The following is an 18,347-nucleotide window of genomic DNA, read 5'->3' on the forward strand; positions in this document are numbered from 1 at the left end:
CATGTACGTGTACACAATTTTAAAAGAAATTAAGATAGCTGAGTGCTTAGTGGTTACATTACTTTCTTTACAGTCAGTAATGCCATAGGTTCGAACCCGGCTCATCCTAATTTAGGTTAGCCAGCCAGATAGTATAAGACGTTCCCGTGCACACTATATGGACTTGAAATAGTACAACAAGCTTGTACTTGGTAAATGAATTATATGTATTTCAGATATTAACAAAAGTTACTCAAATAGTCAACTAAACCGAGTAGGTTGGGTAGAACTCAAAAGTCTAATATTAAAGATCCATGATTTGAATGAGACAACTACAAAAGGAATATAGATGATGTTGTTATCAACTTAATTATATAAACTTACATTTGAATACGATTCACCATCTTGTAACCATTGACGTAAAGTATCTAACTGAGGCCAACAGAATGCTTGTGATATATATTCATGATAGGATAAAACTAATTGAGTAATTATATTCTTCGGTTTATTTAATAAATTATTCTCTGACTCATCAGTACATTGATCAATTGATTCGTCTAAATCTGTTCTTATAGGATGAGGTAATTTATTTACATTGGAAGTGTTGGTTAGTGTTGCCATATTACACAAAGGTTGAGATGAATTGATCACTAATTTCACAAGTAAGCTAATTAAACTATGACTAAGAGTTGCACCATCTTTAAGCTGAAAAAAAATATACAGGAATTCAATGAATATAATTACACATTATTTATGAAAAAAATTTAAAATAAGCCAGCTAATTATGACATTTGTAAGATAAGTAATACAATCTAAACAGATTCATTCACTAGGCTATAACAATACACATGAATTGATTACCTCAAGTGATGTTCGTCAGGGCCCTCCATTCCTGTTTAACTTTATCGTAGACGTGCTTTTAGAGATGACACTTTCCTCATCTTAACTTCGAGAAGTTGAACTTCTATCAGGAGATTTACTTATTGACTTAGAATATACCGATGACATAGTTCTATTTGGTGAAGACGCTGACAAGATGTAAAGTCTTCTCACCACTATAAGAAACAATGCAAACATGTTCGGCATGCGATTCTCTCCATCGAAATGCAAAATGTTGCTTCAGGATTGGGTTGCATCGACACCCGAACTAATGATAGGGAGTGAAGTAGTTGAGCGTGTCGACCGCTTCACTTATCTGGGAAGTCTCATCAGCCCTTGTGGTCTGGTGTGTGACGAAATTTCAGCACGGATACAGAAGGCTCGACTAGCTTTTGCCAACTTGCGTCATTTATGGCGTAGGTGAGATATCCGTCTACCAACCAAAGGACGTGTTTACTGCGCAGCAGTTCGTTCCGTCCTACTTTATGGAAGTGAAAAATGGCCGGTAAGAGTAGAGGATATTCGTAGGTTACTAGTATGTGATTATAGGTGTCCTCGAAACATTGCTCGTATATCCTGGGACCATCAAGTAAGTAATACAGTTGTTAGGAAGCGGGTAGTAGGTAAGGATGGCAAATCAATCGATGAAGTAGTGAAACTTCATCAGTTGAGATGGCTGGGACACGTGTTACGTATGCCCAACCACCGACTGTCTCGACGTGCAATGTTCAGTGGTATAGGAGTAGGTTGGAAGAAAGTTAGGGGCGGCCAGATCAAAACATGGCACAGGTCTATGAAGTCACTGACAAGTGGACTGAGTCATGTTGGTAGGTGTAGACTATCTGGTTGGGGACCGCGAGATGATAGCAACCGATGGTTAGAGACCTTGAATGACATGGCTCAAAATCGTTTGCAATGGCACAGGTGCATCCGCTCTTTGTGTTTTCCCAATTTCTAATCTTCTGAATTCTTCGTGTCCCTTTTTTCCTATTTCCAAACTTATTTCACCGGATTATACTCCTTGAATAACATCTTCAAACCCTAATGTTTCCGATTACTGCCTATACTTTTACCACCTCTACCACTATGGGATTTGAATCGACAATTGTATCTTTGTGCTAATGTGGTATAGCAAATCGAACTGATGTATGTACGTACGCAGTTCTACGTTGTTACTGAAAGACTGATACAAATGATACTATCCAGAAGATTTTGAAATGGAATCGGAGTGCAGCTTAGAAGCGGTAAGTACGATAAATAGATTGAATTTCTTAAATATTTTTTGATGAGTAGTTCATATCGGTTAATTGATTTTTTCTGGATATAAGAATTGTGCTAAAACGCACTATTTAAGCAGTTTTACAAGTTTTTCTACTATATAAAACGGATTGATGGTTACGAATACATTGAAGCGGTGCATCAGTGGTAAACGTGTTCAAGTTTCAGGTCTGAACACCTCTAAATGTAGTTCAATTTAGGCAATCAGGTAAAAATTTATTAGCTCATAACACTTGGAGTTGGACTCGTAACCAAGAACACAAAAATATGTGTAGTAAACGAAATAATAGAAAATTACATTGATTAACAGTTAACAGATTATATTGTATCTTATACTAGATAATGGGTTTTATATGAGTATCATGGTGTCCACCAACAGGTTGGTTATGTAAACGTTGTTACAACTTAAATCAACTTGAGATAAACGTTCTTAATCTGTGTTACGAGACCATTCTTTTTTATCCAACGAACCACCAGCTCTTATTCGAATTGTTAAACATGTTGAAATACATAAAACCGAATATGGTTTAGCTAATATCAAACAGCATATGGTTGAAGAGGAGAATTCTTAAAATCACTTTTTTTAATTAAAAAAACATTTTCCACATCTTATTGGAATTCATGAGCTGCTGAGGAGTCACATATCGGTACGAAACGGCCATTCAGTGCTTCCAGGATCTTATTCATTATCTAGTTATGATCATTTCGTGATTTCAACAGTGAAAACCTAATTTTGTATGAAATCAGAGTAACTATTTTGAAAATGATCCTTCATATTTGACCGATCCTCTTACTAATATGACCAAAAATATTTTAAGTAAATGAATGGTATCAAATGATTTCCTATAAAAGTAAAAATAAATGTTAAGTTAAACCAGCGTATTAAAAGTGGAGTGCTTGAATTCTATTCCAAATGAATTCTAATTGTATTTCATTTGATTAATTAATCTGCGAGATATTAAAAATTAAAAATATTTTAAAAAGATCGAAATAGATTATAGAAACCTCGTTGGAAATTTGTTTTCTTTTTTGTTACTAACTATTAGATTATTGTAAAGTAATAAACTCAATGGCTTAGGATTTTCCCCATTTATAGTTACTAGCTTAACCAGCTATATATTTATTATGGGTACTGTCTTTGGTATAAGCAATATCATTTACTCCCTGTGTAAGAAGAAAAAAATGGTTCACAGACATCTTAAAGGTGAATGCATCGTATTATTCTATTATTACCATTAGTGTACAAGAAATCTGTGTTTATTGTGAGAAGTGACAAAGCATTTACATAAAACATATACATAGCTCTCAATCGTTTATTTGCATCTTTTGTTGTGTTCTACAATCTAAACTGTCGACTAACCTCCAAGTATTCTGTCAACGCCCCGCTTTCGCTGTATTGAAACTTTATTCCATCCAACAACTTCAGGGCCACGTTTCGCAACATAGTACTTACAAATACTTTTGTGAGTAACGTCTACTACATTAGCTCTAAATCTTTTCTTTATGCTTTCAAATACCGGCAGAATAATTAAAGTTGAAGATTCTGAATCAGTTTATCCACATGATGAAAAAAATTCAAGTCATTCATTTCGTTTTAACTTATGTATCTTTAGTAAATTTAACTTACTTTGGTACATTCAGTCAATAAAATGAAAATATTATTCAAAACACCAGTATCAGTGAGACGTGTAAACAATGTTGTAGATTGATTATGATCCCATAAGAAGATGATTAGATTGACCGACTGTAAAATAGCCTGTAAAGTTAACGGAATACATAAGTTTGAATATTTTACAGTCAAAGACGATAAGCACATTACAATGACAAGATGTAAAACTATTCAATAGACTAAAACTATAAATAATAAAAGTGTAATCGGTAAAGAATTCTTAATTCTAATTTTACACATATTCTTTACACACTAGTTAAAAGTTTTAAGTACCCAAAAAATCATGATACCTCAAAAATGTAACTTCATCATTTAACGATACTGTTCACCTAGACATATTATGAGCTTTTAAAGAACAAGGTAAATGTAAGTGAAAATAAAAACAAAACAAAAATAAACATAAAAATATATAATATTTAACAGTGATAAGTTACAGGATTTTACTTCACAGTTCGTCTATTTTGACCTTGAATGTCATTCAACTTTTTGAACATCCACGAAGTGAATGGTGCTTGAAGTTTAGAAAACATTAAACGGAAGCTGGCTACTGAGTTCCATCAGTTGTAACATTACTGGAGAGTTGTAGACTAAAGATATTATTGTAACATATTTAGTAAAAGTAAGACTTGTCATTAGACAGACATTATCATTGTAGGACCTGACGCAAATATGCATCAATATACCTTATATGATCGATTTGGAGCCATATAAATCAGTGTTTCCAATTATTGATTATAGATATTGCATGAAATTCAAACAGGTAGCGTGCATCTACTAAGATGGCTTAGATCAATATTCATTGATTACATGAATTAGTGTTACGTCTTGATTTGATCTACACCAGATCTCTTTCAACTTACCGTTGTGTTAGCTAATATTATGCATCGAGGTAGGTGGCTAGGACACGCGTTATGCGTGTCCAACTATCTCAACTGATGAAAATCTATAGCTCCATTAAATAAATTGTCCATTTTTTCCATCTAAGCCGCGTCTTATCACAGCATTACTTACTAGATGGCTTCACTAAGAGAGAGAGAGATGCTTCGGAGACATCTATAAGACAAAACATGCAGCTTAAATATGTTTCCTAATCTAATAGGTCGTTTTTAATATAATAAAGAGAAGAGGAACGTATGCTTAGATTATACTGGGACTGTGATCGGCCTATATTACAGTAGCAGTTATATTCTTTTGTTCGGTTATTGTTTGATTGCTTATATTTTCTGTAGGATCAGGGAACTTCTATCTACGAAATGACACAGAGACCAATGAACAATAACCAAGATCTTCGAGCTACTTTTAACCAAGTGTCCAACAAGAAAAATAGACGGAAGGCAGATTAATTTTTCATTGTACTCTATTCCAATTATGAATTGAAATTTAAACAGTAATTTATCTGGAATGTCTGACGACAAAACAACAAAATTAAAAAGTTACAAATGGTGCATAATTCAGCCATAAGTGATATGAAACCGGAGTAGTAGCTAAATAATTAAATGACGATAAATTTGAAGAAATAAGACATGTGACAGCAATTTATAGATCAAACGAAAGCTTAAAAATAGGAGAATATAAAAATATACTTAAAGAGCCTAATGTTTATGCAATGAAAATATATACAATAATCCATCGTATAACAACCGCAAAAGTTACTTTCACACCGCTACCCCCACTATATCAGTTTTATCTAAAATTCAGATATCTCGCCTATACGACAGGTGATGTAAGTTGACAAACCCAATTGAGAATTTTGAACCCGGTGCGAGATTGCGTGAGCCACTGACCCACCAAAGCTGATAAGACTTTAAAGACAAATAAAGTGCTCAACACCATCAACTACTTCATTCCATATAAACTGTTTACACGTTAACACAGACTAATCCTGAAGCAACATTTAACATCCAAAAAGAGAGTAACGCATCCCAAAAATGCGCGGGAACATTTCATATAAACATTATTATGGAAAAATGTAGTGAATACATCACTTGTTGAACTTACAGATTCTTCAATTTTACTTATGTTAGGATTACGTGTGAGTAGGCTTAAAAAGCAAATTGCATTATTGAATAAAGAAGATTGAAGTAGTTCAAACTTATCATCTGTGGTTTTTTCATTTAATCTTTTCGAATCATACCAACTGAACAGTATGTAAGTACTGGCTAGTAAATCTGAATGCATATGCTGAATTTGGAAATCTATAGCCAGTTGGAAACTTGACAAGAGATCATTCAGTTTTGTTAAATAATTAGCCAAATCATTCGTTGATAATTCTTCGATTGGTGTGTTTTTCTTTGATGTATTATAAGTTCTGGGAAAATGTGAATAAGATATATTTGCAGTTGTGGTTATTATTATTAGGATAAATATTAGATAAACAGTATGAATAAAAATTATGGAGACACAACTGTCTCTGATCTTGGATTGCCACAATGTTCATTCGAAATCAAGTTAACCTAACATTACAAGTTAGCTATGATAAACACTAACTGCGAAAATCATTTAATTCTACCAAAATAATAGTAGAAATGAAGTGCTCTATTAATGAGTAAGCCTGTTTACTGGAAAATGTTCCAGTAAATCAAAGTCCAATAGAAACGTCTCGAAGAGTTGGAGAGAAACGATAGATTATGTGTCCTATTTTGGCTGGATAATTACTTATCTTTCTACTAATTTTAACAGGATCATAGAACGTTTCAGTAGACCAACGCAACACATAATTTTATAAATGTTTATTTCCTGAACCTAAACTAATCTTGGAAGTAAAGCCTTTTTCCTACTTTCCACTTTTTATCTTCCCCCTAGGGATACAAGTTTAAGATTACTGAGGGAACTAGGTAGCAATTAGAAAGTGAGTAGCAAGTAATCATATAGAAGACATATCAGTAATCCATCGGGCCGTTCAAATATTTTATATTGTTTAAGACTTACGATACCTTTTGCAACCTTCGTTCAGATTAACTCATAGTCGATAAACTGATAGCAGTACACCGGAAGAATTTCGTGAGGATAAGGAATCAAGTATATTATACAGGGATAGACATAGTAATTGAGTAAGCGTTGGAGGGAGAATTCGAATATCGAAACGGTAATAAGTTATAGATGATTACATTTTTAGTAACTTAAGAAAAGAGTTTGCCATTAACTATTTTTACTATAACTATGACATGATATATTTTAACAATTATGAACTTACTTATATAAATACACTAAAGTTGTATTGAGTATTGTAGCTAATTGATTTCCTAAATCAAAAGTTGACTGAATCGGCGGTAGATCACGCTAAAAATGAAAAGCGAGAAAAAAATCTTGAAGAAGAACAAAAGTGAAATATGTGTGACGACAAATGTACACCCATTGAAATTTACTACACTATTAGTATAATGTCGATCTCTACAATGTAAAAAAGCATCAAATATTTGGTTATACTACTATCTAATGAATATTTAAACAACCGAACTGAATTCACTTATTCGGACTTTTGAAAATTTATCTCATAATGATCAAAAGAGTCTTTGAATGATTGTTCCTGATAGATGTTTCAATGGAAACCCATTAATATTTATATTGGACAGTGAATAGACGTGTTTTAATAAGATACACAGTTTTGTCTACAGATTAGTCAAATTAAGTCGTAGCGAACAGAAAAATCGATGTATCATCATCATCAACAACGACAACAAGTTCTCAGTGATGAACAGCATATTTTAAAATATTACCATTTCCATTGTCATATTAATATGATGAATCCATGAAGATTAATGATTCGACAATAGATTAAAACTTGAAAAAAAAAACACAAGCTGACTAGAGCAATTGTTTTCAAGGTTTGTTTGTTTTTCACTTTATACTAATGTTATTAAATTTCTGAGTGAGCAAGAAACGTGAAAAGCATAAAAGTATTAAGTTACACAAATTATATAAGAAAGATAATCATGATGTACATCAATTAAATAGAATTACGGAATCGAATATTAAATAGAATGATTAAAATTTCTAATTAGGAATAAAGAAATTTCAGATAGATATGATAGTGTAAGTACGACAAGCAATAATGAATAAATAAATAATGAATAAAATTTCAAACAACAATGAGTTAGATATAGACATATGAAGACCTGAGATAAAAAATTAAACAAGTACTGAGAACATGAACATTGCTAAGCCACTAGTCATTAAGCTGAGTTACGAAACTGAATTGTTTGGACAGTATTAATGAAGTCAACTTAACGCTTGTTATACTTCTTATTTAAGCTTACTACATGTAAGCCGTGATTGATTGATTTATAGATAATTGAGTTCAAACTCCGTAAACTCAATTAAGTTTGTAGAAGAAAACGACATTATCATCTGTCACATTTGGATATCGAATGCTACTGATGGAGAATTCTTAGTAAATCTATAAACACCCAATCATTTAATGAGTCTTGAACCATAAAATCCATGTTCAGTTTAATAATTTGAGTGTTTGATCACTCGAACTAATAAAATTTATGAAACTCACTAAAAATGAACGAAAATCGCTAATTGGCTAAAACAATTACGTGCGTTGACGAAGTTTCAAGGATGATTAACACTATGTCTTAATATTAACTTCTACATACAAACTGTTGTCTATATGGATCTGGGTGCATAATTTGTAAGTCATATGATCGAAATGCATGATTAGCATAGAAGCAAAACATATAGTCGACAGTGTGTAGAAAATTGAGCAATCACAATTCTATCATGAAAACTAAATAAAAAAACGTTAATTTATGAGGAGCAGTAATATAAACAGCTAACGCATCAAACTCCAACTTTCTATTTTCTAACAATACCGATTGCCATGTAAAAGTTCATTTTCAATATAATAACAAACGATTTATAAAATTAAATGAAATCAAACTTATCTAAAAATCAAGCTGTCTATGGGTTGACAATTAAAACAACAGTGGTGTTTTTCTTTACCTCATTTTTTTAAAGATTATCATTATTATTGGAGGAGTGTAAAGTGAGGTGTGAAAAATTATTTATTAATGAAGAGAAGGTGGATGTAAATGATAAACTTAAATTAAAGTTGTTTTAATGCTATTTCTGTTAATTAGCGGACAATTAAAATGATCCATATAGTAGACATATGCGGATAACCATAATTTTTCAATGATCAATAAAAGTGCACGATCTAGCATTTTCATCAAGGATTTTTCTTCATTAACTTAGTATATCAGCGGGACATATGAACAGGCTACTGTAAGGAAATTCAAATTGTCGAATAGAATAGTAAAAAATGAAACCCTCAGTGAAAACCATGCTTTCATTAGGTAAATGAATGGAAAAAATGCTAGATATTGCATACATATTAAATATTGAGTGGTAGATGAGCTAAAAAAAATCCGTGAATACGTATTATATCCCTATGAAATTTAGAATAAGACACTATTTTAAAGCTAAATTCATAATACATACCAATAGATTGAAACACTCAATTAAATCATTCAAAATCGATAAAGGTATTGTAGTAAAATTATCTTTTGATTGCTTTCTTGAATTCATTAATTGGTTTCTATTGGAGTTACTACCATTACTATCAAAATTATTATCATCGACATTGTCATCATTGTAGTTTAACAATAATAAACATTTCCAACGACATGTTACATTGTGTAGAGATGTTAGCCGAGATTGAAGATATTCTACAGATACATCTTCCGATTCACTGGACGATAATATTTTATGTAAACATTTACGAGTTAACTTTGAGAGAAAAAGAGAGCGAAATACAAATCATTTAATAAGAACAAAGGTTTCATAAAATAATTAACTTCAATCATGAATTAGTGAAAACTAAAAAAACTGGTGGACAGTATTCGAGTAATTTATGTAGAATTCAGATATCTGAATAAGTAATAATAAGTAATGATTTGGACCAGTAAGTGGTGAATACATTATGTAAGCATACCCAAGAGGTAGTGATTTCGTTAATTACCGATATATCAGAATTTATACAACGTTCTGGCTGCGCGAAGCAGTAAATGAGTTTAAAAACCTCACTGTTTGCTAGCATAGTGAATTCTGGTGTGTGAGAGTTTTGAAGTCTTAAATTCTCAACACGTTCACCTGAAAAGACTATACTGTCAGAGTTTTCGGATAAAATATCTGTTATATCCTAGTGAAGATTAAATTATGGGTAACTTCTGAGAACTATTTGTGGACTAATATTATACATATATTCTCATTATATAGCTGTTAAGAAACTAGATTTTATATATATATATATATATATATATATATATATATATATTCCTCTTATTATAAGATTTTATTTGACCTTATTGGTTACTGTTATATGATTTACTATTCCTAAGTTATTCTCAGTCTATTAGTCACCGTTTCTCACAATCACAGCCACGTTTTGGCTTGATCTTGTACAAATGTTATTTTCTATTTTATGTGATGTGGTCTGATTTTGTTTGTATATAAAGTATGTTTGAAATAGATGATTCGATATAACGGAGGCTGGCATTTGCGTTCTGAACTGAATCGCATGGGTTAGACGAGAAGCTGTTATCTCAAGGAGCAATAAGGACACCATGCTGCTAATACTGGTCTATGCGTCACTGGTCCGGTCAATAAGTCGGTGACACTAATTGGCGATCGCATCACGTGATATATTACCAGGACACAAGGGTCACAAATCATAACAATATTCTTGATAAGTTAGAGATAAGCAAACTCATTTTTACCGGGAAATTTATACCGAAACTCAATAAAAACGATAATAAGAGATATAGACAGTTGTTGATTACTGGACAGTTTGCATTAGAACTCTCCATGAACTATAATAAAGCTTAGGGAGCTTAAGAAAACAATCTTCAGTAATGTGTTATGCTGTTAGGAGTTAAGTAACATGATCAATCGGTATATACAAAGGGCCTCAATTCAATATATAACTGGTAGAATACTTTGTTCAGAAGCAAAAATGTACTTTAGTAAATGAATAAAAATAGGAATCAGTCTAACTCAAAGACTACATGCTACTTTGCTATGTACATATACTGAAAGGAAGTCGACAACGTCACACAATAAGTAAAAATAAATTTACCTTAAACCATAAATTATACAAATTATTCTTCACAAAATAATCCATAACTGATGTAAACGATTTAAAACTCTCATCGTTTGTTGTATTGCTGAAACACAAACCGAAAATATAGGAAAAAACAAATGACAAATGTTCATAACAGTACTACTTAAAAATTAATTTGAAAATGTATGCGTTGTACAATCTATTTAGACATTATCTAATTGTAACTCTATTTAAGTATTACATTAAAATCAATCACTGTTGTTGGGTTCAATGAAATTCCAGACTGAATATTGTTTCTTCAAATTTACATCGATTTAAAAAGCCTGTAAGAATCTCTAGTTGGGAATTGTACAGTAGCATCCCAAGAGGAATTTCATTCAATATCTCAACTGCCTTGAATTATACATAATACAATGACGATAAATTCTATTGTCAACAAAGAGACGTCTTTGTACAATCGGACTGCATGTGAGTGATTAGAATTTAATGTAAAAAACCCAATTCCTCTTATTTATTTTGCAGATATGCACAGATTGAATTTATTTATATATTACAAGAATAAAAAGTTTGAGTAACTTTGTCTGAAGGCATATTTAAGTAATTTAACAACATACTGTTGCTAAACTCCTGTAGGACTTAAATAATGAACATTGGTGTATGGCGTTATGTTTATAGACAGTCAGAAATAATAAATTTCTCACTAAATATAACAAAGAAAGCTGTTTTAATTACATATACAATAAAACACGTTTAAACAAAACATGAAAATTAAAGTATACACAACAGGTGAGGATCCTAATTCAGATATTTATTTATTATTCCATTAGAAAGTCAACGGTCGTTGATATACCAGTGTACTGAACTGTAGATTAGAAACAGTGTGGACAGTCATAGGTATGAGAAGCTGGTAAACTTGACATAGTTAATGCTAAATAAGGTCATTGAAACAACAGGAAATAACTTTATCCATTAGTGATAGTTAGAAATGGTTTAATCAGTCTTTGTTGCCATATGTGAACCCTGAGTAGATAGTTTTGATAAATTCTGCTTAAATTGACAATATTGTCTACGACGCGACTTTCGTCTCTACTGCGGCTTATTGAACCTGTGAGCACGCATCTCAATGTTGATATTCACACTGAGACTCTAACCAGTTATCTAGCGATTCATACACTCATGCATTACCTACTAAAATGAGACGAAACGCGCTTCGTCAATTCCACTTCTAAAAACAATCCAAATATTACAAGTTATAATAATAACTTTATAGATCAAAACAACTACGTAAGTTCCATATAAATAGTTCCCTTTATTATCTTAAAGAGAGCGAGAACGAAGATTGGTGCAGAATGATATGAATTCACTTTATTTCGTTAGGTTCTCATGTATTTACGTATGCAACTAAAAAACTATATATATGAGACCTACACAAATACACCTACAGAGAATCTAGATTAAGTAAAATTTTATACACACTCAACTAACCTTGTCTTATTGTAGAGTTCTAACGCTAAAATACTGACAACATCTCCACAGAGTTCATTTTCAATATCTGATAATGGTTCCTATATAAATAGGACGTTCATGAAAACCATTAAGAACAAATAAATATGTATAACAGTTCACACAGAATCCCCAGAGAATTCTTCAAATATATTCGAAAAAAAAATCAAACTTTACAAACCACGTAACTGATATTCAGCTGAGGGATTCAAAACGTGAATACGACAGCAGAACTATTAGTCATTAAATAGAAAAACTTGGATCTTGGTCTTTTACTGATTGACACTTGTCACCAAGACGTACCTAAAATCTTGAACAAACTTAGGCTGCCAGGTCACCTAGTCTTACAGATTGAGATGTGTCCACCGAGCTATTCAGGTCGCGACAGAGCTGCTTTAAGACTGAGATATTTACAATTAAGTAGCGACTAAAATCATGTTAGTGTGTGACTTTACATCTGATTGAATACTAATGATCAATATGCATTATGGTCACGGGTGTGACTCACTGTGCGTAGTTGTTTCCAGTCGCTATTTATTCATTTGATATTCGCCCTCAATCCCCAAAGCAGTGTGTTCTTACTTCTGCCTCCTTTTCATTTGCCTTCGAGATTACAAGTTAGAGCTTGCCTTGTGCAGTCAGATGACCTCTGTAATGTATATTATATAAACCTACAGCGTCTTTCCCTAATTTCTTCCTCAGTTGGAAGCTGATTTGTTCTCCCACACAGTATGCTGTTGTTGATGGTATCCGATCAAAGAAAATTAAATATATTGTGTAGACAATTCTTCGTGAATACTTGTACCTTTTTGATTATGGTTGTAGTAGTTCTCCCAGTTTCAACTCTGTATAGTAGAACTATCTTGACATTCGTACTGAAGATTCTGACTTTGATATTGGTTGACAGTTGTTTTGAGTTCCATATATTCTTCAACTGTAGGAATGCTGTCCTTAATTGGCCAATCTTCGTCATTACATTTGCATCAGGTCCTCCTTATTCATCGATGATGCTGTCCAGCTACGTGAAAGTTCTACACCTTTCAGAGCTTCACCAACAAGTGCTTGTTTGAACTGCATCAGAACAACTCCCTGAGTGTGCGGAGCATTTTCTTCTTCGCAACGCGAGGACAGCAGCACTCCTCGCAAATCTAACCTTTTCTGTCCAGCTTGGTTCCAATGTGTTTCACTAATTCTGAAAGTCACCAACTTGTATCTCCTCGTTTGTGCAGCAATTTGATCGGTCCTACCGATCTACCACATTGTCCAGATATTCCATGCGGCTATAATAATTGTTTCTCTGATTGTTATACGAGGAATCAGCCTCGTGCTTCCAAATCTTGGCTTTCACCACGAGGCAACCTAATTCTTCTGAAAGATGATCTTTCAACTCGCAGGGCAGAGTTTAATGGTATAAATAGTTTATTCTAGTTCTTCTAGGAAAATTGTTTTCTACGGGACGAGGATGCTTACCCCATGCCCAATCCTGCTTTACCAATGCTTGCATCTAAAAACATGAATGACAAGTTTATGAACGTACTTCAATAGATCTCGCTGTTGGGATACAAATATCCAATCTATTAATAACAAAAACGTTTGCTTGAAAAACAATAAGCCGGAACAACCCAGTGAAAAGTTTGTATCGGGTAACTTATATGTAGCACATATATGTCAATTGTTTAAATCACATACCTTTTCGGATTCTTGTAATCTTAAAAAAGTGAAAAAAGGATCAGTCAGAGTTTTCCAAAAGTCACACCTGAAAAAGAATCAAGAACACAGAAAACTGATTAAAATTGAGGAAAATATATGCACATGACTGTTAATTTTTTAAAATGAAGTTAGGAGTTCTTTTTATTGCATTTTTTTAGTATACTCTACAATCACTCGAAAGGGATAAATAAAAAGTAATTCAAGAATAACAAGAGAATGGATGTGAATCCAGTATTCCCTAGGAAAGAAAATACAATATAACGAACTAGGTTATACATAAACAATCATTTACAGTAACAACAACAAATAACGGCTAACAATGATGTAATGAATATATTAATGTAAAGTTATAAATGTATCGCTAAGTAATAGATTACAAAAATTCAAACTCCATGTAGGTTGGGATTTACTACAATTATATAGATCAAAGGCTTTTCTTTCAAAATCCCCGACATAGTCCTCAGGTTTATGTACTTAACTCTGGGACATACATTTTATATGTAACCCAGTGATACTAATCAAATGCACAACTCCATGTAAAAGTAAAACGCGAACCCAAAAGTCAACAGTTAAGAAGCAATTGTTTGTATCACAACCCACAAATGAAAAGTTATAAATCTTTAAGTATAGACTTCAAATGATGAAACAGTACATTTTTATTTGGTTGAACTAATTAAAAAGTGACAAATAATACAAAGTCCTCTTGAACCTACCTTTGTTTTAAATTTACAATGCATGGTTGAATATTTAGGAGATAAAGAGATGAGATAAATTTCGTCACACTCCAAAACAATACAGTTGATAACTGATTATTATTAGTATTTTCATTATCGTCAAACTGTTTCTGGAAAGATTTAATCTAGTAAGGAAAAGAAGAATAAAATTAAAGTTTTTACATTTTAAGTATAGAGATTTACATAACGTATTCTAGTTATCCTTAAGCTTTTATTATTAATGGGTTGATAAGCTGTTTAACAAAAGTCCTTTCTAAAGTTCTTTTTGTGTACACAATAAAAAGTCCTTAGTGGTAGCCATTAGGAATTCCTTTCGCTAGTTTCTAAAGATCTTTGTAAGGTAGCTAAACTGAGTGATGACAAGGATTTTTTAATTCAAAGCAACTTTCATGTCTTCTTATCAAAAACTATCTTGAAGCGAGATATTTTCTTAGGAGTTTAAATTTTGAATTAAGTAATTTGGTGAACATTATTTTTAATTATAGCCTGCAGCTGAAATGTAAGTAAATCAAGACATCTTTTGAATACATCTCTTAAAAATTGGTTGATTTTATATGACGTCTTTAGAGAATAAATACGTGCAGACTCTAAGAATTAAACAAACTATAAGAATCTCTAATCAAATATGAGTCGTTGCGTAATAGGCTCACGATTAGCTCAGTACATAATTCAAGTTAGAACAACATATGTAAGGTTATTATAATATATTCATAATAAGTAACACTTAATAATTTGGGATCTATAATTCACTCCGAATGATAAGCAACAATTTTCTTAAGTGAGTAACCAGAGAGTAGATTAAAATAGTCTAGAAAACCAATTAAACATAGTATTTTACAAACCCTGTAATGTATATGTACAGCATACAAACAGCTATACGATAGTATTGTGCTGAAATTTCTGTGTAGATAAACTATCTACATGAGACTGAGGAGAAATGGAGATGTGGAATTCAATACGCTAAGAATATTTTTTGTTTTGAATATTATCCCGTTTTCTAATGACAGAAATTGAACTCTCATTTTAATATGCGATTCTGTGCATAAAGAGAGCAAGCAATTTTATTCGACAGCTAGTAATAGGATACCAGTGAGATTATAGAGTGAACTTAAGTAAATTTAACGATAAAATTAAACAAAAATGTTTAAGAAAAAACTGGCAGAAGACATCATGAGCAAATACGAAAGTGGGTTTTAATTTATCGAAACGTATTGGCTACTCGCAAGTAGTTTAATAGGTACAACAAAACGTTCTAAACAGTACTAGGTTGCATATCTTGGTTGAACCAAAGCTTTTGGCTTTTTGTTCATAATGTGCAATCTGAGTACAAGCATAAAGTTGATCGAAATGAAGTATTGTATCACATTCCAAACAGATTTTAAAAATGTGAATCACCACAGATGAAAAAGCTCCATAAATAATCTACATAATGCCATCACACGCAATGACACGCACTCAAATACCTCTCCCTTTCTTATGACATTTATCGCCATTCTGATAGGTATGTGCACGATCTTCAAAGGAACAGAGAGATGATGTTGTCAGGAAAATCGGAAACAGTCGAAGTATGAGAATACATTGCATTTCTTTGTTGCCTGGAATCATCAAAGATCCTACTGATCAAACAGACATCAACAATCCTTATAAGTTAGCAGACAGTTTCGTAATTCACAAAATAACTAATTCGGTAGATTTACTAATATAAATTTAGAATAACATATTTATTAAATTATTTCAAATGTGTAAATTTTAGAGTTTTCAACTGCTGTGTATTAATCATTCAAATAACACGTGATACACAGCATAGTGCAACTATAAAAAAATAATGATTACTGAACATTTACGAAAAAACCAGTCAAATAAAATACAATTATACCTGAAGTTCCTTAAGTGTATCTATTACACAATCCAAACAATCAGAATTTGAAATTTCTTTGGATTTAGTAGCCATTGTTCTATTCAACTCCATATCTGAACCTATAATAGTTCCATCTGTTAAAAGTAAACGTAATAGCCCAACTGGCAATCGTGAACTAATAGGTCCGTATTTTTCACTATTTAATACTGTCTCTGATAATAAATCATACAATCCAACACGTACCAATTGATCTTCTGTAGTGGACACTAATCTCTTCAGGCAAGATGCACGTATTTGATTTGACTCATTGCCCAAATAATTTGTAATATCAACAGATGAATACTATGTAATAGTATAAGAAAGTGAGTTGAATCATTAGTACAGTTAATGATAGTGATAAAATAAAGCGAAAATATCGAAGCTGAATCAAATATGAATTAACAATACATTAAGCATTTATAACTAACTTGTGTTATCCACTTTAGTAATGCAACAACCAAACGAGAAATTCCAACACTAAACGAATACCGAAGATAAGAGAATAAGGTGGTGATGTAATGATCCCCAGTGAATGAATTAGAATAACACTGCAAACTGGTCAATAGAGGAGGTGTTGAATTCGATTTGTCTGGTTCAATCATTAATTTATTTTCTAAGTTAAGTAAATGATGAACTAATGTAAGCGATAACCAAACAGCTCTTACAGTTGGTGAACTACTATTATCCACTAGAATTGTTTTCCTTGAAATATCACAATTATTCAAGTAGACTGACATAGGGAAACTAGAATAGTAACAAAAAAAGTTTTCTAATGTATATTCGTTTAAATTATAGCAAAAAGAAAAATTAACCACAAGTATTTATGTAATTGGAAGCAACAATAAAATACCAATGCAATAGGTTTATTGAAAATATTTAGTATACAGAAAATATTTACTGTGACATTTTGAAATGTAAAATGAGATTTTAACGTATAATCTAAAAGTATATATTCCTGGTACATGTATGTTAATATGCATACAGCGAGGTTTAAATTTCAAAGCTTTCAAACTTTTATTAACTTTTAAAAGATATTCCAGAACAAGTTCTCATTCATCATATGTTGTATAAACCTAACCGCATCAACTTTGACGGATAATAATAGCTGGTGCAGTAGTAAACTGGAAGCGAAAAGAAGTTAAACTAAAGCGTGGGATCAGTTCATGAAGTCACTGATTGTTAGACTGAGCCATGTCAGTAAGGCGTACGACCTAGTTGGGATCATAAATGTTTGATGACATGAATCAGAATCGGTTAAAACTGCTATGATGCATCGAATCTCTTCTTTTATTTTACATGTTGAGTTCCATTATTCCTTCACATTTCTTTTCAGTGTCTTACCGGACTATATTCAGTGTTTAGAAATCTTGCAAAATTATTTTGATCCTTATCATTAAAATATTATCATGTATTTTTGATGTTACGTTATTCTAAAGGACTATGACAAAAAACTTCGTCAGAAAATTTTGTTAGTCATAAATATGCATTTATATATCCTTCATCAAATAAACTGACTTCACAAATCCCTTGAGTAGAACAATGAATCAACAGAGAACCTTTAATACTCGAGTATAAGAATGACAGGATATTATATTGAATTAGGTTAAGACAGACCGATAAACCCATTGCCTG

General features: G+C 32.0%; 1 protein-coding gene across 1 annotated transcript in view; it reads right to left on the reverse strand.

Moving 5' to 3' along the window:
- MS3_00001190 (uncharacterized protein) overlaps window positions 1–18,347 on the reverse strand; it is a 43,447-nt gene that overhangs the window by 7,826 nt on the left and 17,274 nt on the right. Inside the window, exons 17-27 of the mRNA XM_051208676.1 lie at window positions 17,144–17,459; window positions 16,695–17,018; window positions 14,798–14,943; window positions 14,064–14,130; window positions 12,357–12,436; window positions 10,887–10,974; window positions 9,251–9,538; window positions 6,999–7,084; window positions 5,804–6,113; window positions 3,764–3,892; window positions 364–684 (exon numbers count right to left, since the gene is read on the reverse strand). Coding sequence (XP_051071760.1) covers window positions 364–684; window positions 3,764–3,892; window positions 5,804–6,113; window positions 6,999–7,084; window positions 9,251–9,538; window positions 10,887–10,974; window positions 12,357–12,436; window positions 14,064–14,130; window positions 14,798–14,943; window positions 16,695–17,018; window positions 17,144–17,459 — 2,155 coding nt within the window. The remainder of the gene's footprint in view (window positions 1–363; window positions 685–3,763; window positions 3,893–5,803; window positions 6,114–6,998; window positions 7,085–9,250; window positions 9,539–10,886; window positions 10,975–12,356; window positions 12,437–14,063; window positions 14,131–14,797; window positions 14,944–16,694; window positions 17,019–17,143; window positions 17,460–18,347) is intronic.

Source organism: Schistosoma haematobium, chromosome ZW (assembly GCF_000699445.3).
Source record: "Schistosoma haematobium chromosome ZW, whole genome shotgun sequence".
Lineage (NCBI taxonomy): Eukaryota > Metazoa > Platyhelminthes > Trematoda > Strigeidida > Schistosomatidae > Schistosoma > Schistosoma haematobium.